The sequence below is a fragment of the Oncorhynchus kisutch genome, linkage group LG7, assembly GCF_002021735.2.
Source record: "Oncorhynchus kisutch isolate 150728-3 linkage group LG7, Okis_V2, whole genome shotgun sequence".
NCBI classification, from domain to species: domain Eukaryota; kingdom Metazoa; phylum Chordata; class Actinopteri; order Salmoniformes; family Salmonidae; genus Oncorhynchus; species Oncorhynchus kisutch.
The window spans coordinates 19,062,051-19,085,140 of NC_034180.2; the positions used below are offsets into that span (position 1 = coordinate 19,062,051).

General features: G+C 43.3%; 2 protein-coding genes across 4 annotated transcripts in view; both read right to left on the reverse strand.

Annotated features, from left to right (window-relative positions):
- Positions 1 to 325: 325 nt before the first annotated feature.
- On the reverse strand, positions 326 to 16,662 carry tmem229b (transmembrane protein 229B). Its single transcript, XM_020487079.2, has 2 exons — positions 15,438 to 16,662; positions 326 to 3,806 (listed from the first exon to the last, which is right to left on the reverse strand). Exon 2 carries the CDS (start codon positions 3,596 to 3,598, stop codon positions 3,047 to 3,049), a length of 552 nt encoding a protein of 183 aa, XP_020342668.1. The 5' UTR covers positions 3,599 to 3,806; positions 15,438 to 16,662; the 3' UTR covers positions 326 to 3,046.
- Positions 16,663 to 17,079: 417 nt separating this feature from the next.
- mta1 (metastasis associated 1) overlaps positions 17,080 to 23,090 on the reverse strand; it is a 47,667-nt gene continuing 41,656 nt past the window's right edge. The window contains exons 12-18 of one of the 3 annotated variants that reach the window (XR_004210586.1): positions 22,911 to 23,062; positions 22,528 to 22,717; positions 22,170 to 22,259; positions 21,829 to 21,984; positions 19,216 to 19,323; positions 19,018 to 19,115; positions 18,064 to 18,175 (exon numbers count right to left, since the gene is read on the reverse strand). Coding sequence is in view for 1 of the 3 variants with exons in the window: in XM_020487670.2 (XP_020343259.2) it covers positions 18,072 to 18,175; positions 21,829 to 21,984; positions 22,170 to 22,259; positions 22,528 to 22,717; positions 22,911 to 23,062 (692 nt within the window). In the remaining 2 variants the exon portion in view is untranslated. Of the gene's footprint in view, positions 17,799 to 18,033; positions 18,176 to 19,017; positions 19,324 to 21,828; positions 21,985 to 22,169; positions 22,260 to 22,527; positions 22,718 to 22,910; positions 23,063 to 23,090 lie in introns of those variants that run through there. The other 2 variants (XM_020487670.2, XR_004210585.1) reach the window with 2 other exon arrangements.

The window sequence follows — 23,090 nt, forward strand, 5'->3', positions numbered from 1 at the left end:
TGTGAACTTCTGACTTCAACTGTAGCTGTGCAGCAATGCTCCCCATCCAACCTGACAGAGCTTGAGAGGATCTGCAGAGAAGAATGGGAGAAACTCCCCAAATACAGGTGTGCCAAGCTTGTAGCGTCATACCAAAGAAGACTCAATGCTCTAATCTCTGCCATAGGTGCTTCAACAAAGTACTAAGTAAAAGGACTGAACATTTATGTAAATTTGATATTTCAGTTGTTTTTGTTGTATAAATTAGCAAAAATTTCTAACAACCTGTATTTGCTTTGTCATTATGGGGTAGTGTATGGAGATTGATGAGGGGAAAAATCTACTTAATCAATTTTAAAATAAGGCTGTAATGTAACAAAATGTGGAAAAAGTCAAGGGGTCTGAACACTTTCTGAATGCAGTGTATTTAAACAAAAGTTGTTGAAAATGATTCTATACAGTAATAAGAGATCTGTATGTAAAACATTTACATTTGACATTTTAGTCATTTAGCAGATGGACTTACACCAAGTGCATTCATCTTAAGATAGCTTCATGAGACAACCACATATCACAATCAAATATACAGGAAACAAACATTCCATTGAGTGTAGAAAACATAGGGAACATGAGATTGACTGATCAGGGGAATCCAGGTGAAAGCTATGATCCCTGTTACGTCACCTGTAAAATCCACTTCTATCAGTGTCGATGAAGGGGAGGAGACAGGTTAAATCATTATTTTAAAGCCTTGAGACAATTGAGAAATGGATTGCATGTGTGTGCCATTCAGAGGGTGAATGGGTAAGACAAAATATTTAAGTGCCTTTGAATGGGGTATGGTACAGTAGTAGGTGCCAGGTGCACCGGTTTGAGTGTGGCAAGAACTGCAACGCTGCTGGGTTTTTCACGCTCAATAGTTTCCCGTGTGTATCAAGAACGGTCCGCCACCCAAAGAACATCCAGCCAACTGGACACAACTGTGGGAAGCATTGGAGTCAACATCCCTTTCTAACGCTTTCGACACCTTGTAGAGTCCATACCCCAAATAATTAAGGCTGTTCTGAGGGGAAAAGGGGGTGCAACTCAATATTAGGAAGGTGTTCCTGTTTTGAACACTCACCGTATAGAGTTTTGCAACAAAACAAAACAAAAATCATACACAAATCTATGAATAAAAACATTTGAGAACAGTAATATTTTACACACACATGAAGGTACCCATAAGCAATCATTTCTGATGAAAAAAACACAAATGTGAATAATTAGTGGACATAGCGTTTTGGAAATAAAAGCAGTGCATTTTTGAATAAAAACATTATCTGCACAAAGTTATATACTGGTAGACAGTAGTCAAACTACAGACTTCTATGTTGAGTCAAGGATTCATATAATCATTGCTGAAAGGCCCAATGCAGTCAAAAATGTGATATCCTGTGTTTTATATATATATATATATATTCACACTACGAGACTGGAATAATACTGTGAAAATTATGATAATGCCCTATTAGTGTAAGATATGCTTGAAAAGACTGCCTGAAGTTTTTGTCTGTTTTGGTGGGATAGAGTTCTGGCCCTCCATCGTGACATCACTAGGCGGTAAATTAGTTGATAAACCAATAAGAAATAGAGTTCCAAATCTCTGCCAATAACAGCTAGTTTTCTGTTTTCCCCTCCTCACTCAGACCACTCCCATACAGTCCTATCTAAATTCTTGCTTGAGAAATTGACCCTTTACTCCTCCTTTACTGAGAAGCTTGTTTTCATTTTTTTGGACCATTTTAATTGAAAGCGATCACGGTAGGGCACTTAATTGTTACACAGAAATGATTTGATATTGAGATAAAAAAAACGGCTGCATTGGGCCTTTAATGTATTGCTTTTGAATCCACTCGGTGGTTTGAGATCCACATTATTTTGCATCATCAAAACAGTGCCAGAGGCCATAAAGGAAGGGCCATTAATAGGGAAAAACCAAAGAGATATCTGGGAGGAATACAGCTCCTGAAGTCCTATTTTTGAGACTTCAGATGACGCTTTCAGATGCAGTATCATGTCAAGTCCACAAGGCGGCAGCAGATGCTCTTTCAGTGTGGTGACGACGTCCTTGGCTAATAGTGAATGATTACATCACGTGAAAATCAGAGATCCTGAAATCAGAAATCCTGATTCGAACAGATATACAGTAGAAATAGCACACAATTTGTTGAGTAAGTTACCTGAGACCTCATTTCTCAATAGGCAAATAGCTTATGAGTAAACAGACTGCAGTTGCATACAGAACCAAAACACCTCCCTCATGCATTTCCAAATATTGTGGGTTATCACTAACTGAAAATCATTCTCCATGACAATCAATTATGTACATATTGCATATAGCACCTTATTCAGATTGCTTTTGAAGCTATACAGAAATACAGTACTTGTGTATTTTGTTTTTTAAAAATGCATTATACATTTCCATACAATGTTTTAGTGCTTGAGTAGGATTCCAGAGAGATTCAGATTAGCCTTTCCTCAATTGGATTTGCTCAACTCCTGTGTCCTCCCTCCTCCAGCCTCTCTGGCCTCCTTTTGAAAAAGGTTCAAGGTAATCGTGGAGAGGTGGCGAGGAGAGGGAATGTGGATGAAAATGCGCTTGTATGAAATGAGACTCTCCTTCTCCAATCATGAGTCATCAAGCAAAATTACTTTTAAAGGGTGGAATCCCCAAATAAATGTATAAAGGGATGAAAACAACTGTAGCCAGTCGTGCAAGACATTTTGTAGATAAAAGGATAAATAGCATATCGTTTTTAAATGTTTGCATGATTTTCTCCTTTGAGAAAAGAATTGCTGATTCAAAGCGGGTATGGCAGATTTCAAAACTCCTCCGCAAAGGACTCAGGTACGATACACTTGTGCTTCCTTGCCAAAAGGAGGCTACCATTTTTCTACTAACAAGTTGACACACTCCTCGACCACGAGACCACTTATCCGTTTCCAGGTCACAGAAGAGAGAGGGCAGAGGTGCGAGGGTGGAGGACGGACTTTCCCCAAATGAGGAAATTCCCTTGTTCTTTGATCAGTCCAATTTAAGATAGCAGTTGGCTCCTCTTTGTTCTCCCCACACTTTCCTTCCTCCTCCCCCGCCTGCATCCGACTGGTCCCCTTCCACCCTGTCCCTGTCCATCCGTAACCGCAGCGTGTTGCGTATAACCAGTCGCTCCGTCATGAAAGATGCACAAAACCAGGGCAGGGCGTACTCCGCTGTGATCAATCCCATAAAGTTATACTGAAAATGGGAATAATCCCAGGGACAGGCGTCGAACTGGGTCAACAACAGCCCTGTACCGAACTCCCAGATATACGTCCATAGGGTATAGATGAGGCATCGCAGGAGCACGGGGCAACGGAGAGCTCGGAGGGCCAGGTACATGTGCTCCACGATGAGGATGCAGGTCCCGTAGATTAGCAGAGCCCATACACTGGTCACACCAGGAAACTTCCAGTTGCGGTTGACCACGAACTCCCAGGCGGCGGTGAACATGACCTCGCAGAAGTAGCCGTGGATGGCGTACAGGTACCAGCGAGACAGGACCGTCAGAGGCGCTGGTGGGGGTGCCGGGGTTGCCATTGCGGTGGACGCGATTTGGAATTACGCCCTCGTGATAAGGCAGTCCTGCCTGAGAGATGGAGGCCGAAATGTCGCCCTCAGACCACAAGGATTTCCTCTTGGTCTAATGGTTGGTTTGGCGTGCCATACTGTAGGTCTAGTTCAACGACAGCCGTTACACCATGGTGACCGCCCCTCGCTCTTTATCTAGTGGAGGAGCAGTGTAGGTCTGTAAGGGAGAAAGGACAGAAAAGTGAGTTAGTCAGTTTGGTGTTATAGAACGAGATAGACAGCTGGAGTACCTCTGCTACATCAAATGCCTACCGTATGCATGTGGGGCAAAGGAATGTGTTTCATAAGGGCAATACTACACTCTTAGAGAGAAAAACAAGGTGCTAAGTCGAACCATACAGGCCTCGATGAATTGTCCCTATAGGGTAACCCTTTGCATAGGGTTCTATCTAGAGCACTCTATATAGGGTTCTCCAAAGAACAACCTGTACATAGTTCTACCTAGAACCCTCTATGAAGGGTTCTACCGAGAACCCTTTTATCTTTGGACGGTTCTTCCACCAGCCTTATTAGCCTTTAAAATGTTATTATTTATGACAATAAATGACATATCATAAGGCCTTTTTTTTAGGGCCTATTTATAACATAAGCCTGCTGGCTTGTAAAGGGATGTGTAATTCCTATAGGAAGCCAGACAGAACTGGGATATCCAACAAGTCAACCGCAACCTGCACTCCGAATGGCTGCCAGAGTAGGGAAGATTGAATACTGAGACTAACCCAATCATTTAAACTGGAACATCCACCTCAGTAACAGGTGCAATAAATCCAACAGATTGGATTTGTTTAGAAAACTGTGTTACTTATCTTTGTGTAGCATACAAATGTATCAACCATCAATGTACATGCAAAAATACTGATATTATAGTAAAATAAACCATTCTGAAAATCTCCCTGCAATAGAGCATGCTGGGAAATATTAGATATGATTCTATGTAGAACCCTTCTTGCCTTCTAAAGAATCATCAAAGAACCCTTTCTCCCAAAAACGGTTCTCAGGATGTTAAAGGTTCTAGGTAGAACCCTTTACCTTCCAAAAAGGGATCTTCTGATCAAAACAGAACCCTATACCTCTGCAAATAACTGTTTTGGAACCCTTTTTTCTAAGAGTATATGGAAACTACACAGACTGCTAATGATTAACCTTCAGATGACTTGAGGCCTCTTAGATATCCCTTCCAACATTGTTGGCTGCTGGTACAAGGTCTTAAACTGACCACTTGACATTTGAATTAACGTCAGCTTGCATTTCTTTCCATGTCAGTTTGCAATATTAGAACCCGTGAGAATCAACGACTGATCATAAAGGAGTAGGTTGAAGTGGCCTCTAGAGCCTGATCTTGGGTCAGTTTCGCATTTCCCCCACCAGTGGTTAAGGTTAGGATTTGTCGTGGATCTGTAACTAGAGAAAACTTCACTCCTCTGCAATCAGAATGTTATATCAGACACACAATACCATTACATCACAAGTGGTATCGGGGGTCAGACTAACACAATGCTTTCACATGTAGAGAGAGTTAGAATAGCCCCCCCATGATCTGTGTGCATAATGTGCCCTTGCTTTCTGCAGTGTAAATCCCCAGGTCAGACCAAAGACTATATAAATAACGGGTGCAAGGCCAGACACAGGCAGTAAGCACCACTGGTATCAAGTGTCAGGAGGCCCTAGCAGGGATGCCATCTCTCAACCACTCCGTCATAGTATATAACCTCGTCCCCAGGCCCCATTGGTTTTGACAGAAAGCCTAAAGTATATAAAGATTCTATAGTATTTACAGTATGTCTGAATCTGTTCGATTCCACTGCATAGGCCTACTGACTGGCACATGCACATTGGAAAATGGAACCAGTTTACAAGAGGTCAAACACTTTCAGCGCTAACAGTCACTAAAAAAGAAACACTGAGTGTAAAAAACATCAAGAGCATCTACTCTTTCCATGACATAGACTGACCAGGTGAATCCAGGTCAAAGCTATGATCCCTTATTGATTTAAGTGCCTTTGACTGGGGTATGGTAGTAGGTGCCAGGCTCACTGGCTTGTGTCAAGAGCTGCAACGTTGCTGGGTTATTCACACTCAACAGTTTCCTGTGTGGATCAAGAATGGTCCGCCACCCAAAGGACATCTTGACACAACTGTGGGAAACATTGGAGTTAACATAGGCCAGCATCCCTGTGGAACGCTTTCGTCACCTTGTAGAGTCCATGCCAAAATGAATTGAGGCTGTTCTGATATTAGGAAGGTATTCCTAATGTTTGGCATACTCCGTGTATATATAGTTCTGTAAATATTAGTAAGTAAAAGGAGACAATTGTTTCATAATAGTCAAGATTGTAGTTCACAATCGTCAAAGGGGATGATTGTGGACTACAGGAAAAGGAGGACCGAGCACGCCCCCATTCTCATCGACTGGGCTGTAGTGGAGCAGGTTGAGAGCTTCAAGTTCCTTGGTGTCCAAATCACCAACAAACTATCATGGTCCAAACACACTAAGACAGTCGTGAAGCTGGCACGACAATGCCTATTCCCCCTCAGGAGACTGAAAAGATTTAGCATTGGTCCTCACATCCTCAAAAGGTTCTACAGCTGCACCATCGAGAGCATCCTGAATGGTTGCATCACTGCCTGGTACTGCAACTGCTCGGCCTCTGACCGCAAGACACTACAGAAGGTATTGCGTACGCCCCAGTACATCACTGGGGCCAAGCTTCCTGCTATCCAGGACCTCTATACCAGGCGGTGTCAGAGGAAGGCCCTAAACATTGTCAAAGACTCCAGCCACCCTAGTCATAGACTGTTCTCTCTGCTACCGCACGGCAAGTGGTGCCGGAGCGCCAAGTCTAAGTCCAAGAGGCTTCTTAACAGCCTCTATCCCCAAGCCATAAGACTCCTGAACAGCTAATCAAAGGGCTAACCAGACCCCTAGTTTACACTGCTGCTACTCTGTTTATTATCTATGCATAGTCACTTTAACTCTACCTATATGTACGTATTACCTCAATTACCTCGACTAACCGGTTCCCCCACACATTGACTCTGTACTGGTATCCCCTGTATATAGCCTCGCTATTGTTATCTTACTGCTGCTGTTTAATTATTTGTTACTTTTATTGTCAATTTTTTTACTTATCTATTTATCTTTTTTTTCTTAACTTCTGAAAGCATTGTTGGTTAAGGGCTTGACAGTAAGCATTTCACTGTAAGGTTGTATTCGGCACATGTGACAAAATAAATTTTGATTTTGATTTGAAGATTATACATCCAACCATAATACAATAGTACAATTAAATCCTATCAGAGAGAGGTTGTGAGTGTGACCATGTACAGTAAGAACTGGCTTGAAGAGCAGACGCTGGTTTGGCGAAGTGGGCAGAGAGCCAGGCTAATGAGGATTTTCCTAACAAGGAACAAATGGGCCAGGAGACTGGACTGACCTGCCACAACCCTGTTTCCTCACCTTCACACTCTTCCTGCCTCCCTCTCTCTCACCCCGTCTTGCCCCACTGGATCCTAACTCCTGCTCCCTTGAATTCCCCTGAGCTCCTTCTAGTTCCCCTCTCAACCCATACCCTCTCCCCACACCCCATAGCCCCCGTTCCTCTCCGCTCCCTCCCTCCCACCCCATCTGTCTCCTGCTGCCTCTAAAACATTCATAGCGTCCCTACCACCACAGTGTCACCTGATCCACACCCAAACACCCTTTAGCATGCCTCTGTAGCCCAGCTTGACCCAGAGCTAAAGCCTGACATACAGTTGCTTGCGAAAGTATTCACCCCCTTGGCATTTTTCCTATTTTGTCACCTTACAACTAGGAATTAAATTGATTTTTTGGGAGGTTTGTATCATTTGATTTACACAACATGCCTACCACTTTGAAGATGCATTTTTTTATTTTATTGTGAAACAATCAAGAAATTGAGCATGCATAACTATTCTGACCAGAGTACCTTCTTCCATATGTTTGGGGAGTCTCCCACATGCCTTTTGGCGAACACCAAACGTGTTTGCTTATTTTTTTCTTTAAGCAACGGCTTTTTTTCTGGCCACTGTTCCGTAAAAGCCCAGCTCTGTGGAGTGTACGGCTTAAAGTGGTCCTATGGACAGATACTCCAATCTCCGCTGTGGAGCTTTGCAGCTCCTTCAGGGTTGGTCTCTTTGTTGCCTCTCCGATTAATACCCTCCTTGCCTGGGCCGTGAGTTTTGGTAGGTGGCCCTCGCTTGGCAGGTTTGTTGTGGTTCCATATTATTATTTTCTTTCCATTTTTTAATAATGGATTTAATGTTCAAAGTTTTGAATCTTTTTCGAAACCCAACCCTGATCTGTACTTCTCCACAACTTTGTCCTTGACCTGTTTGGAGAGCTCCTTGGTCTTCATGGTGCTGCTTGCTCAGTGGTGTTGCAGACTCTGGGGCCTTTTAGAACAGGTGTAAATATACTGAGATCATGTGACAGATCATGTGCCACTTAGATTGCACACAGGAGGACTTTATTTAACTAATTATGTGACTGAAGGTAATTGGTTGCACCAGGTCTTACTTCGGGGCTTCATAGCAAAGGGGGTGAATATATATGCACACACCATTTTATTTTTTGAAACAAGTAATTTTTTCCATTTTGTGTATGTCCATTATATGAAATCCAAATAAAAATCTATTTAAATTCCAGGTTGTAATGCAACAAAATAGGAAAAATGCCAAAGGGGGATGAATACTTTTGCAAGGCACTGTGGTGAGCTGGAACTGTTGGGTGTTGTTGTTGTTGTTGATGATGATGTTGTTTTTGTTGTAGGTCCTCTCCAGTGGTAGAAAAAGTACCAAATTGTCATACTTGAGTAAAAGTAATGATACCTTAATAGAAAATGTCTCAAGTAAAAGTGGAAGTCCCCCAGTAAATTTGATTAAAATCCTATTTGACTAAAAGTAAAAAATAAATTTTGGTTTTAAATATTCGAAGGAATCAAAAGTAAAATGGAATTGCTAAAATACACTTACGTATCAAAAGTAAAAGTATAAATCATTTTAAAATTCCTTATACTAAGCAAACCAGGTGGCACCATTTTCTTGTTTTTCTAATTTACAGATAGCAAGGGGCACGCTCCAACACTCAGACATCATTTACAAACTCAGCATGTGTTTAGCTAGATCAGAGGCAGTAGGGATGACCAGGGGTGTTCTCTTGATAAGTGTGTGAATTAGACCATTTTCCTGTCCTGCTAAGCATTCAAAATGTAACGTGTACTTTTAGAGGTATCAGGGAAAATGTATGGAGTAAAAACTACTTTCAAGTATTTTTTTACTTAATTAAGTACTTTACACCACTGGTCCTCTCCCACCTCCCAGTTGTCATGTCAGTTTTGGTATTGCTCCCTCCCTGGCATCAATGGACAGTTTAATGGCTTCTCACTGCTTTTTATTGATCATGATGATCTGTTCTGGTTATTCTATTTGTGTGCTGCCTGGCATGAGGTGTTGGGTTTTAGGTCCAGATCAATAGGAAAGATAGCTCATAAGCAATTACTTCTGGACTGCCTACTGGGTCTTGGCACTGCCCCCACTCTCAGTCCCACTGCCACCTGGGACCCCTACCTGCTTCTGTACAATGGGCTCAGAGGGTGTAAGAACAGGCCAAAAATAGCACTAAAATATGCTCTAATACATACTACTACACACCAACAGAGATGTGATGCAGAAGGAATGAACTAGTGATCAGGTCAGTCTGACTGTGAGAGTCATCCACTGAGAGAAATTGCTGGGTGGATTATATAAAAAGAACCGAGTGATGCTGATGGAACAGAGAGAGAAAGATTCAGCAAGGGATTAAAATGCTCCTATAACGCTCCAGTAGGCAGGTTTAAAGGTTTAAACTGCTACATATGGTCTGCGTTCCCATAATCACTCAAATGTGCTACCTGTCCTAAATGATTGCACAGCTGTGATCTACTATTGCTAGGGATCCTCAGGAACAACCGCACAAACTTGACAAGTTCCTTACATGTTTTCTTTGAAAGGTAAACCAAAGATGTAATGTAATGATGCAAAATGTAAGAAAACTAACACTAAGGTGGAAATAACTGATTAAGTAGGCCTACCATAGTGGCTAATATTTAAAGCTGCAATATGTAACTTTTTGGGCAACCCACCCAAATGCACATAGAAATGTGTGTTATAGATCTGTCACTCATTGAAAGCAAGTAGGGCAGCAAGTAGCCAAGTGGTTAGAGCGTTTTTACTAGTAACCAAAAGGTTGCAAGATCGAATCCCTGAGCTGACAAGGTAAAAATCTGTCGTTCTGCCCCTGAACAAGGCAGTTAACACACCGTTCCTAAGCTGTCATTGAAAATAAGAATGTGTTCTTAACTGACTTGCCTAGTTAAATAAAACATTTAATAAATATCTCTTCTATGTGCACTATTTCTATGCCCGCCCCTTCTTTAAGTTTGATTATTCTCCAGACAATGACTAACACCTGCCTCTGATTGAGAACCATATCAGGCCAAACATAGAAATAGACCCAACTAGACATACAACATAGAATGCCCACTCAGCTCATGTCCTGACCAACCCTAAAACAAAGAAAACACAAAAGAACTATGGTCAGAACGTGACAAACTGAAATTAGGTAAACTATTCAGGGGCAGCTCAGGACCGAGGGTCAGCTCAGGACCGAGAGATAGCTCAGGCTGGTTGACGGCTCTGGCGGATCCTGGCTGAATGGCCTGGCGGCTCTGGCGGATCCTGGCTGACTGGCGGCTCTGCACAGGCGGGCGGCTCTGGACAGGCGGGAGGCTCTGGACAGGCGGGAGGCTCTGGCGGCTCTGGACAGGCGGGAGACTCTGGCGGCTCTGGACAGGCGGGAGACTCTGGCGGCTCTGGACAGGCGGGAGACTCTGGCGGCTCTGGACAGGCGGGAGACTCTGGCGGCTCTGGACAGGCGGGAGACTCTGGCGGCTCTGGACAGGCGGGAGACTCTGGCGGCTCTGGACAGGCGGGAGACTCTGGCGGCGCTGGACAGGCGGGAGCACCTGTAGGGCTGAGACGGAGAGACAGCCTGGTGCGGGGGGCTGCCCCCGGAGGGCTGGTGCGTGGAGGTGGCACTTGATAGACCGGACCGTGCAGGCGCACTGGAGCTCTTGAGCACCGAGCCTGCCCAACCTTACCTGGTTGAATGCTCCCGGTCGCCCTGCCAGTTCGGCGAGGTGGAATAGCCCGCACTGGGCTGTGCAGGCGAACCGGAGACACCATGCGTAAGGCAACCAAAATGCAGCGTGGTTAGTGTTCAACATGTTTAATAAAGACAACAAACGTGAACACTACAAAATACAAAACAACAAATGTGAAAAACCGAAACAGTCCTATCTGGTGCATAGAGACAGAAGACAACCACCCACAAAACCCAACACAAAACAGGCTAGCTAAATATGGATCCCAATCAGAGACAATGACTAACACCTGCCTAACACACACCTTAACATGATACAAATTATTAAAAATACAGTGACAAGTCCAGGCATATGTAACAGTATAACTTTAGTCCGTCCCCGAATCAGGGACCCTCTGCACACATAGACAACTGACACCCACGCTCCACAAAAGCCATGGTCCATGCTGAGCAAAGGGGAACAACTACTTCAGGTCTCAGAGCGAGTGACGTCACAGACTGAAACGTTATTAGCGCGCACCACCGCTAACCACCGCTAGCTAGCCATTTCACATCGGTTACACATACAGTAAAATTAAAACATTCTAGAAATCAAGAGTCAACTCGGTAGGTTTGGAGCTATACTGTCATTTGTGCATGGCTACAGACGCCTATAGCTTGGGTCTCCAAATGTAATCTCTGCAAGGTTATAAAGCCAGCATTTCATAAACTTAACTTTGGAAAAGGTGATATGTTGATATGCTTCAGTTTTATGCCATATGACTGGTTTCACATTTGTCTCCAGCGATCATAAAGGTCAAATAGATCTAAAACAATTGTCATTTATACTTACAATTCCCTTATTCAAACGGTTTACTCATTTACCTAGCTCTTATCAATTTGTAAATTACAGTGCATGGACAATGGTGTTTTATCTATCTGAAAATAATTAAGGAGGCCTAGATGACAGGTTGCTTAACCTAATCAGTTGTTTCATCGCGCATAAAGGTGGTGGAATCAGGAAGGAATTAAGTCAAGGTCAGAATATGACCGCCACACCTTCAGAATCCGCCACACCATTATTTCTTTGATCTCCACCCCAAAACGAATAGCAGGTGCATAGCATGCTATTCCCATGCCTAAGGTCAAGGTCATCAGTAGAGAGAAAAGTGCATAAAAAAGGAATTACGTTCCATTTACGCATGCTTAACTCAGGTCAGACTTCCCCCATTGTCCCTGTGTGTTAGCATTGGACTGACTGAGCAAACTCTTGTATGGTTAAAAGGATCCAACCCTTTTTTTTCAATTTTCACCAACTGCCTGTAGCTCAGGACCTGAAGCAAGGATTTGCATATTCTTGATACCATTTGAAAGGAAACACTTTGAAGTTTGTGGAAATGTGAAATGAATGTAGGAGAATATAACACATTAGATCTGATAAAAGGTAATACAAAGAAAAAAACATACGTTTGAAACCCAAGAGAAAGGCCATAATGTATTATTCCAGCCCAGGCGCAATTTAGATTTTGGCCACTAGATGGCTTCAGTGTATATGCAAAGTTTTCGACTGATCCAATGAACCATTCCATATCTGTTCAAAATGTTGTATCAAGACTGCCCAAATGTGCCTAATTGGTTTATTAATAACTTTCTAGTTCATAACTGTGCACTCTCCTCAAACAATAGCATGGTATTCCTTCACTGTAATAGCTACTGTAAATCGGACAGTGCAGATAGGCAGAAAACTTGAATTCTTGTTAATCTATATCGGATATGTCTGTCCAGGATTTTTTTTTGTTACTAACAACCTCATGCTGATCACATTAGCCTACGTTAGCTCAACCGTCCCGTGGGAGGGACACCGATCCCCTGGAGGTATATCAAAAAGCATTATGAAGATTCCATAGGAAGATACAAAAATGTGGACGGGTTTTTCTCATTACATGGTAGGCCTACTGTGTTGTCTGTATCCAAGTTAAAACTGGAATTCAATGATTTACAGAAAAGTACAATCTGTGGTCTTTAATTCTCTCAATTTTAATGAAAGACCCTGGGGATGTGGAGTTAATCCCGAACATCTTTGTCATGTCCCTGGGATTAGTAATCTGTATGCTCAAATTGAGAGGAAAAGACTTTGTTAAGATTTTGTTAACTCTTTAGTCGATTCACATGTGCATATCTGGAGTGAATAATGATATCCCTTCATCAAAATACACAGGAAACAGTGTGTGTAAATAAGGCTTGCAGGTTGGCTGCGACTCCTTGTGCAGGCCCAAGAGAGGAGTTACCGTTACTGCAGAATCACTGTGCCGGCTGCCCCATAGAGATACTAATTGGGGGATGCCCCTCTCTCTCACTTTTGAAACTGTGACAACCTCAAATAACCTCACTGCGGCAACCCCACTGATAGTGGGAGAAATGTTGATGCCATATAGGACTGTGACAGTCATGGAATATTGGAGGACAGTAATTGGCCAGTAATAATCCTTTTTATTTGATTTTTTGGCACATTATCTCCTCTCCTCCACTCCCGACTGCATGTGCCGCCATATACAGTGCATTCGGAAAGTATTCAGACCCCTTGACTTATCCCACCTTTTGTTATGTTACAGACATATTCTAAAATGGATTGCATTTTTTTCCCCCTCACCAATCTACACACAATTCCCCATAATGACAAAGCAAAAACTGTTTTTTTATACATTTTCGCAAATGTATAAAACATTTAAAACTGAAATATTATATTTACATAAGTATTCAGACCTTTTACTCAGTACTTTATTGAAGCACCTTTGGTAGCAATTACAGCCTCAAGTCTTCTTGGGTATGACGCTACAAGCTTAGTACACCTGTATTTGGGAAGTTTCCCCCATTCTTCTCTGCAGATCCTGTCAATCCAGTCAGGCTGGATGGGGAGAGTCACTGTTCAGGTATGGTCAGGTCTCTCCAGAGATGTTCGATCGGGTTCAAGTCCGTGCTCTGGCTGGGCCATTCAAGGACATGCAGAGACTCGTCCGGAAGCCACTCCTGCATTGTCTTTAAAGGGTGCTTAGGGTCGTTGTCTTGTTGGAAGGTGAACCTTCGCCCCAGTCTGAGATCAAGAGCACTCTGGAGATTTTCATCAAGGATCTCTCTGTACTTTGTCTGTTCATCTTTCCCTCAATCCTGACTCTTCTCCCAGTCCCTGCCGCTGAAAAACATCTCCACAGCATGATTCTGCCACCACCATGCTTCACCGTAGGGATGGTGCCAGGTTTCCTCCAGACATGATGCTTGTTATTCAGGCCAAAGAGTTCAATCTTGGTTTCATCAGACCAGAGAATCTTGTTTCTCATTGTCTGAAGAATCCTTTAGGCCAACTCCAAGTGGGCTGTCATGTGCCTTTTACTGAGGAGTGTCTTCCATCTGGCCACCTGATTGGTAGAGTGCTGCAGAGATGGTTGTCCTTCTGGAAGGTTCTCCCATCTCCACAGAGGAACTCTGGTGCTGTCAGAGTGACCATCGGGTTCTTGGTCACCTCCTTGACCAAGGCCCTTCTCCGATTGCTCAGTTTGGCCAGCTCTAGGAAGAGTTTTGGTGGTTCCAAACTTCTTCCATTTAAGAATGATGGAGAATACAGTGTTTTTTGGGACCTTCAATGCTGCAGACATTTTTTGGTACCCTTCCCCAGATCTGTGCCTCAACACAATCCTGTCTCGGAGCTCAACGGACAAGTCCTTCGACCTCATGGCTTGGTTTTTGCTCTGACATGCACAGTCAACTGTGGGACCTTATGTAGAGGTGTGTGTTTTAGAAAAAGGCTGTAACGTAACAAAATGGGGAAAAAGTCAAGGGGTTTGAATACTTTCAGAATGCACTGTAAATAAAACGAATAGAACAGGCACTCCCATTCAAGTCAATGATAGCATAATGAGTGGACACGCGTCTGGCAGCTATTGCGAGTGTACCCATTGGAGCAAAGCAGAAAGTAAAAGCAGGAAGTGTACCCATCAATATGTGCTGTGATTTGTTGATTCAACTCAACTGACATTACAAATACATTCGATTGCATGAGTCACATCAGATAACACATCATTTGAATTAACATTCTACATTTCTTTAAGGAGCAACAAAGTTTCATCACGTTGTTAGGGGTCCATGTTACCGCAGAAACGGACTCAACCGAATGCTTAATTTTTTTAGTTCATGACTTCTCATCCATAACCTTCGGTTATACGGTTATATGGTAATTGTGCCAGCCCTAGGCTATACCTTGCCTACTCCCCCCAAATCAAATATTGATTGCTCATGTGATGGCTTGGGCTGCATTTATATTAGGCTATCCTACAGTAGCCTATGCCAATAGTACACATTTTTCACATGTATCAGTGAGCATAAAAATGGCTAATATTATAGGAAAAACATACAAATAATGGGAAACGCGAAAACTGTTATAACCGCGGGAAATATGTGCTATTCATATTGTCCTCCCCATGGACAGCGCGTCAAGTGGGACAGCAGCGTTTAAAAAAAAAACTATGAATTTAATCAACTGTATTCCTATGTCAGGATGACCAAAATACAGCCTGTAGCCTAGTCTAACCCCTGTCCTGTGCGTTTTCAAGTAGGCAGTAAAGTGGAACAACAATTATATCAAACCGCACATCTTACCGGGAGATTGTCGCCCACGGTTGTAGATTCCACGGAAATGCACCTCAGGACAAACGGTCAATGTGAAGAATCACCATCCGCAAACAGGACATCGCCTGACCGTCAGTTACAGGCTCATTCACCATTCCGGAGGGGACTACTGTCCAATGAAAATTGACACATTTTCCTTCACTGCAGTATCAGCCAGGACAGCAGCACATGCTCAGAGACAGAACGGTCCCTACTCCTGCTGTTCTTGCATCTTTCATTAACTCTTTCTTCACCTCGGTGAAGTAATGGGTTTTATTGAGCTCTGGCAGAATTCAGAGCTGGGTCGTGTTCAGTAGGGAGAAACGTTTTAAAAAGCAGAGGTACAGTGCTACCTGAACTTGTCCAGTAAGAACAGGTTTTAGTTTAAATCTTCCATAGCTAAACGCTTTGCTACAGTGGGCCAGTTTGAAGAGGACCCAGGCCTTTATACCCCAGGAAAACAGTTTCTCTTGACAAACAGTGGGGACATACAAAACACACAGTGTCAGAGTGCTTAACTTAAGCACTGTTATATGTAATACCTTTGGGAATTGAACTCACTATCTTGGTATTTCTATTGCGACGCGCTTACCAACTGAGCCACACTGAACCCCAGTCACCATAAGCATTGACCAGAGAAACCGCTCAGGAATGGGAGTTTCCATTAGAAATGAAATGGACCCATACCCTGAACCTGATATAGAGCCTTGTCTCTAAAACGGTCTGTCATTGACAGAACCTCTGTGACCTCTAAGCACTTTTAGAGGGAGTGGGCAGGGCCAAACCACTGCAGTTGTAAAACAGAAGAAAAAAAAAGATCTCAGCGCCCAATCAGAGGTCGCATATGGCAGATTGGGTTTGTATCAGGATTGAGATCCACATATGGAGGTGGTATGGTATAAATTGGAAGGCAAAAGATCAGATTCAATATAGTCCCTATATACACCCCTATAGTAGGACTGGGAATTGCCAGGGACCTCACAATAAGATATCAAAATACTTAGGTGGAATACAATGTATTGTAATCACAGGTGGTTGGTGACACATGAATTGGGGAGGACGGGCTCATAGTAATGGCTGGAACGGCTTATTGATATGGTATCAAACGTGTTTGATGCCATTCTATTCACTCCATTGCCGCAATTAGGAGTCACACCAGCCTCCGGTGACTGCCATTCTATATGCATCACGATTCTATATACACTGCGATTCCATAGTTCGGTTTTATTCTGATTCGACGTTTTAAATATATTGCTCATGGTGTCTGCTGCAGAGGTACAAGCGCCATGAGAAAAAAAAGTTGATCCATCATGGCAATATAAGTGGTGAAAACATGTTGGCGTCACCACTTAAAAATAATATTGAGGCCAACCTATAGGAGAAATACTGGAGTTTTGGCAGAGGTACAGCCGACTAGCGCTAGCCAACTAGCCAACTAGCCAAAAACATATCTTATAGAATCTTTACTTGGGAGTAACTGTACTATATCGATTGCTATTGTGCATGACTTTTGCCCAGAACCCTGAGCCCTATGGTCAAAAGGACTGCACTATGTAAAATTTAGGGTGCCAAAATGTTGGGACAAACCAAGGAGTTCCACAACCAGAACAGTAATCCCACACAATAAAAAAAAAAAAAAAAAAAAAATCAATCATCTTTTTAATTACATCATTGAAGCATAAGATGCATTACTTGTGAAAAAGGTAGAAAAAACAGCATGTTTCAGTTTTTCTCAATAAGTTAAACCTCTCGGGCCAAATAGGGTCGGGCCTGCTCACAAAAAAACTGAATCAGAAAACTCTAGAAGCTTTCAAAAGAATAAACAATAACAACCAAGGAATTATTCTTATGTCATTGAAATTATTTCTCATTGTTGTGTATTTAATAAACATGTAAAAAAAAAAAATGCAAATGGCTTATATTACAATACAGTCGTTCTTTCACCCTTTTCCACAGGGGTTTTCCACGCAACAACGTCAAGAAGTTGTCATGAAACTTTAAGTTATCGTTTTTTTAATTAACAATTAAACTGATAAGCTGTCGGGTTATAGTTGGTAAAAAAAACAAAAAAATTATAATTATAATTACAATGACGACAGTAATAACAAGGTTAAGTAATAAACACAGTCCTGTAGAGTCAGGAAGTCTTCTGATAGGCCAAAGCCTTAGAGCCACTCCTTCCATTCCCAAAAACAATTGGTCCATTGGTCTTTGACAGTTTTGCAGGCTCGTGCCGATTGGGTGAGATGATGGACAATCAATGATGGTGCTGCGGCTGTCAGCCCTCCTCCACTCAAATCCCCCCCAACTCCATCTCTGGATGTGGAAAAATACATTCCCCGTTTCATTTACCTGGGGTAAGAAAACAAGAGGGTTTAGACTTCATCTCTTATACTCCACTATATGATTCTACTTCAGAACACAATAAAGTACTATTTAACAATGTAAAGGCATTACTTTTGGAATATCTAGTATCTTATGAGCCCATAAAATCGACAGGACATCTTAAAAGATGAAAGTCAGTGAAATAACAAAGACATCAAATCAATCAGCCAACAAATGAATCCTCGAACGAGAGGTGTCCTACCTTGTGTAAAGGTTGTAGTGAGGTTCCTGCTGTGTCAGTCAGTCCAGCTCATGTACCTGCTGCATAGGGGCAGAGGTGGTCCGGCCTGGCTCAGCGGTCCTCTTGGCCATGATATCCCACTGAGGGGCTTTGGGCTTCATACCTGGCAGAGGAGAGATGGATATTAATACAGTCACAGACACTAGGGAAGGGCATGTGAAATTATTGCACCATTTCAATAATATCAGGATTTTTGGAACACACAGAGAGACCGAATAGCCAAACTTGCGCTAGTTAGACAAACGTGTTGCTGCAAAAGGTTCTCTCATCAGGTAGTGTCGGTCTCGACTGCATCAAATCGATGTGAAGAAAATAGCTAGCTAACGTAACGAGGCTAAATGAGGCTATTTTGCTGCGCTCCCTGTCCTAGTCTACAACAACTCCATATTAAATCATCATATACCGGTTGGTTGATTGTTGTAATTGTAACCTACTCCCTCATTTAGCCAACCGAATCCCATCATTTTAAATTCCATTTGGCATTGATTAGAAATCTCCCACTTCACTTGCTACACACAGAGCCTCTGACTGTACTGCTGCTTTGATTGACAGACAATAACACGCTACAAGTGTGAAGTGCGTAGGCTACCGGTACATCTTTTTGTTAATAGTGCACACTCATAAAAAAAAACTGTCATAAAACTGCTTTATTAAAATGTCTAATGTAATGGTCTATCCTTGCAGACTATGTAGCAATGTCATATACATCATTTCACTTTAGACAAAGCCTTTGTTAAAATAGGCCTATACATTTTTTACCCCTTTGGAAAAATGGATACTCTTGCAAGTAATGGAATACTAACGTCTGCTTGGATACTGAAATATTCTAATACCCGTGCCCATGGCTAGCAGACATAATCAAGATTCTAGTCTATTGTAAAGCCTTTGCGCTGCCTTCAGCACTGAGCGACTGATGCTGATGGAGCAGCAGAATTAAAAGGTTACCTCTACTGCCCCGTTGATCTTCTGTAGTACTGCATGTTCATGCCTGACCTCTCCTGTCCCCTGTTGGTCTTCTGTAGTAATGCATGTTCATGTCTGACCTCTCCTGCCCCCTGTTGGTCTTCTGTAGTAATGCAGGTTCATGCCTGACCTCTCCTGTCCCCTGTTGGTCTTCTGTAGTAATGCATGTTCATGTCTGACCTCTCCTGCCCTCTGTTGGTCTTCTGTAGTAATGCATGTTCATCTGCCCTGCAGCAGGAGATCCACTCCACCCAGTGACACACTTCCTGTCCCAAACCCTGACCCCCACTCCAGACAGAAGGGTGTCTTATTAGATATCAGACAATTGTGTGAACAGGGCTATAATCAAACTGATCTATACAGCATATCAATGAGATTGATGGAAACTTGCTGTAGCATATTCATGTTAATAATGTAGTTGTGCAGTCTGACGTGTGCGTAACCAGAGGACAGATCAATTATTTTTCCTAAATGAAAATGAGACATGAAGTGGCGTTCAGACAGACAGCACATACAGTTGAAGTCGGAAGTTTACATGCACCTTAGCCAACTACATTTAAACTCAGTTTTTCACAATTCCTGACATTTAATCCATGTTCAAATTCCCTTCCTTAGGTCAGTTAGGATCTTTATTTTAAGAACTTGAAATGTCAGAATAATAGGAGAGAGAATGATTTATTTCAGCTTTTATTTCTTTCACCACATTCCCAGTGAGTCAGAAGTTTACATACACTCAATTAGCATTTGGTAACATTGCCTTTACATTTTTCAGTTCTGCCCAAAAATGTTCTATAGGATTTAGGTCAGGGCTTTGTGATGGCCACTCCAATACCTTGACTTTGTTGTCCTTAAGCCATTTTGCCACAACTTTGGAAGTATGCTTGGGGTCATTGTCCATTGGTTGGGATGGTGTTCGTCGGCTTGCAAGCATCCCCCTTTTCCTCCAAACATAACAATGGTCATTACGGCCAAACAGTTCTATTTCATCAGACCAGAGGACATTTCAAAAAGTACAATCTTGTGCAGTTGCAAATCGTAGTCTGTCTTTTTTATGTCGGTTTTGGAGCAGTGGCTTCTTCCTTGCTGAGCGGCTATGTTGATATAGGACTCGTTTTACTGTGGACATAGATATTTGTACCCGTTTCCTCCAGCATCTTCACAAGGTCCTTTGCTGCTGTTCTGGGATTGATTTGCACTTTTCACACCAAAGTACGTTCATCTCTAGGAGACAGAATGAGTCTCCTTCCTGAGCGGTATGATGGCTGCGTGGTCCCATGGTGTGAATACTAGCGTACTATTGTTTGTACAGATGAACATGTACCTTCAGGCATTTGGAAATTGCTCCCAAGGATGAACCAGACTTGTAGAGGTCTACAATTTCTTTCTGAGGTCTTGGCTGATTTCTTTAGATTTTCCCATGATGTCAAGCAAAGAGGCACTGGGTTTGAAGGCCTTGAAATACATCCACAGGTACATCTCCAATTGACTCAAATGATGTCAATTAGCCTATCAGAACCTTTTAAAGCCATGACATCATTTTCTGGAATGCTGTTTAAAAGGCACAGTCAACTTAGTGTATGTAAACTTCTGACCCACTGGAATTGTGATACAGTGAATTATAAGTGAAATAATCTGTCTATAAACAATTGTTGTAAAAATGACTTGTGTCATAACACAAAGCAGATGTCCTAACCGACTTGCCAATACTATAGTTTGTTAACAAGAAATGTGTGGAGTGGTTGAAAAACGAGTTTTAATGACTCCAACATACGTGTATGTAAACTTCCCACTTCAACTGTATTCTAGGAGTCTTGTCTCCTGTCCAAACCCAGAGAAGATGTCTGTAGACACCAGCAGCACTGCAGGGTTACCCAAACTCAGTCCTGCCCCTCCCTGGGTGTACGTTTTGGTTTAATGCCCTAGCACTACACACATGATTCAAATAACCAAGCATCAAGCTTTGCTTATTTGAATCAGCTGTGTGGTGCTAGGGCCAAAACCAAAACGTGCACCCAGGGAGGGGCAGGACTGAGTTTGGGAAACCTTGTATTAGAAGACACGGGAGAACCACTCATTGTAGGTAGTCTATAGGCCTTAGCCCCCTCCCTCCCGCCGTTACGCTCCACCTCTTCCCCCTCTACATTTCTCCTATCTCTATGCAACACGCAACACACACATTGACAGGTGCCCCTCCTTTCTGATCATGGACATAGTCCCTACTGAGTGTGGACTAGCCCTGCTGTGGCCCAGGAGAGAAGGCTTATTAGGGGGCGAGGTCCCAGCGAACCACACCACCCCTCTGGTCTCAGATAGGTCCTGGCTACCGCGCCGTTACCATGACAACACCCGTTGTAGCCTAGAGCGATATACACCACAGAGAAAGAAACCAGCCTTCACTACAGCCTACTGAGATGGATGTACAGAGACAAAGAGAGAGACATGGAGAGAGCAGAACAAACAAAAAGAAGAGAACGGTACAAGAGAAGAAGAGGGGGTAAAGGAGAGAGCGGCGGAGACAGATGGTGCAAAAATAATAAACTGTCAAGGGAGAGAGAGAAAGTGAAAGGCAGAAAGTTGGTGAGCGAAAAAAAGAGGGGCATGTATAACCAGTTACATTGAGACAAAGGGAGATGAGGGGGAGGGGTGGAGAAAGGGAGGCTGCAAAAAAGACACAAGACATTGGGGTGCCGACTCAAACCAAAATGGAGTGCAGCAATGACCACAACGGTTTTCCATCAACATCCCAAGGGCTCCAACCCCTTTCTACTCCTCTCCTGCACCTCGGTCTCTCACCATCAATGCCGTTGTGTTGCTCGTAGGTGCGTTTGCCCAGGATGGTGGGCGAGCCGTTGTTGAGGATGTTGGGTGTGGACTTGATGGGTGTCAGGCTACCCGTGGTGACCGTCTGGCCACGCGGGGGGTCATGTTTGGGAGGGCACGGGTGGGCCTCTGGGGACCCGGAGAGAGGAGGACAGAAGACACAGGAGAAGAGACAGGAGGGAGAGAAAGGAAGAGAACAGAAAGATAGTTTAAATCGTAAAATCAACACTGGCTAAAACAGACAATATATAATACTGTATGCCATTTAGCAGACAGAAAATTAAAGACTACAGATGGGCGTAACAGATCCTCACCTAGATATCGGACAACAGACTCCAGAGGCTTCCTCTCAACTGGCTTCAGCGGCAAGGGCTTTTTGGGCTCGTCTGGCAACCGCAGCGCACCTGAAATGCACCCGAGTCAGAATGCATGTACCACATTTCAGCAGACCGTTACATAAGACAGCCACTGAGACCTTTCAAAACATTTTGCACCAGGAAAATAAAACAAGCGTTTCTTATTGGACAATTCCAGGTCGTCCCTCCTTGTTTTGCTTAGTTTTCGTCCATTTGGTGCCTTAATGAACAGGACCCAGGTCCTTGTCGTACTCTCGCTACGCCTTGATTTTGGGTGGTGAGGAGGAGGTAGGGGGTTGAGGGGTACAGTACTCACACTCTTGTTTGATTTGGGCTGTATTGACAGGGAGGTAAGGGTGTCGGGCGAGGAAGCGCGGTCTGATGATGTCCTGACAAACTCGTCGGGCGGCACGTGTCACCTGGGTGGTCTGTAGGTAGAAGGCCTGTTTCGTCTTGACAGCAAACTTGGGGCTCCCACCGTGACGCATGGGAACACTGTGAGGAGACTGGCGGGTGGGGGAAGAGAGAGAGCGAGGATATGAGAAATTGTTAAGAGAATGGACAACAAATCAGAGACAAGAGTTGAGTCCAAGACAAAAAGTTGTTATACAGAAGGGCTGGGAAGTTTTCTGGTCAGTTCCGCATTATCCTTGAAAATGGTTTTATCCAATACATGATCTCTCAGTTTGAGTTGTTTACCATGTTGTTGCGGTTGGGTCCAGGTCGCTCTCCTTCTAGTCTGGTTGGCATCTTCAGTCCTCCATACTTCTTCCAGTAGGTCCAGCAGGAGGCACACAGACGACACTGCATGTTGGGGGGACCCCACGAGTACCACTGGTACGAGCTGGTGGCTACACGCACAGAGAGAAAGGAGGACAC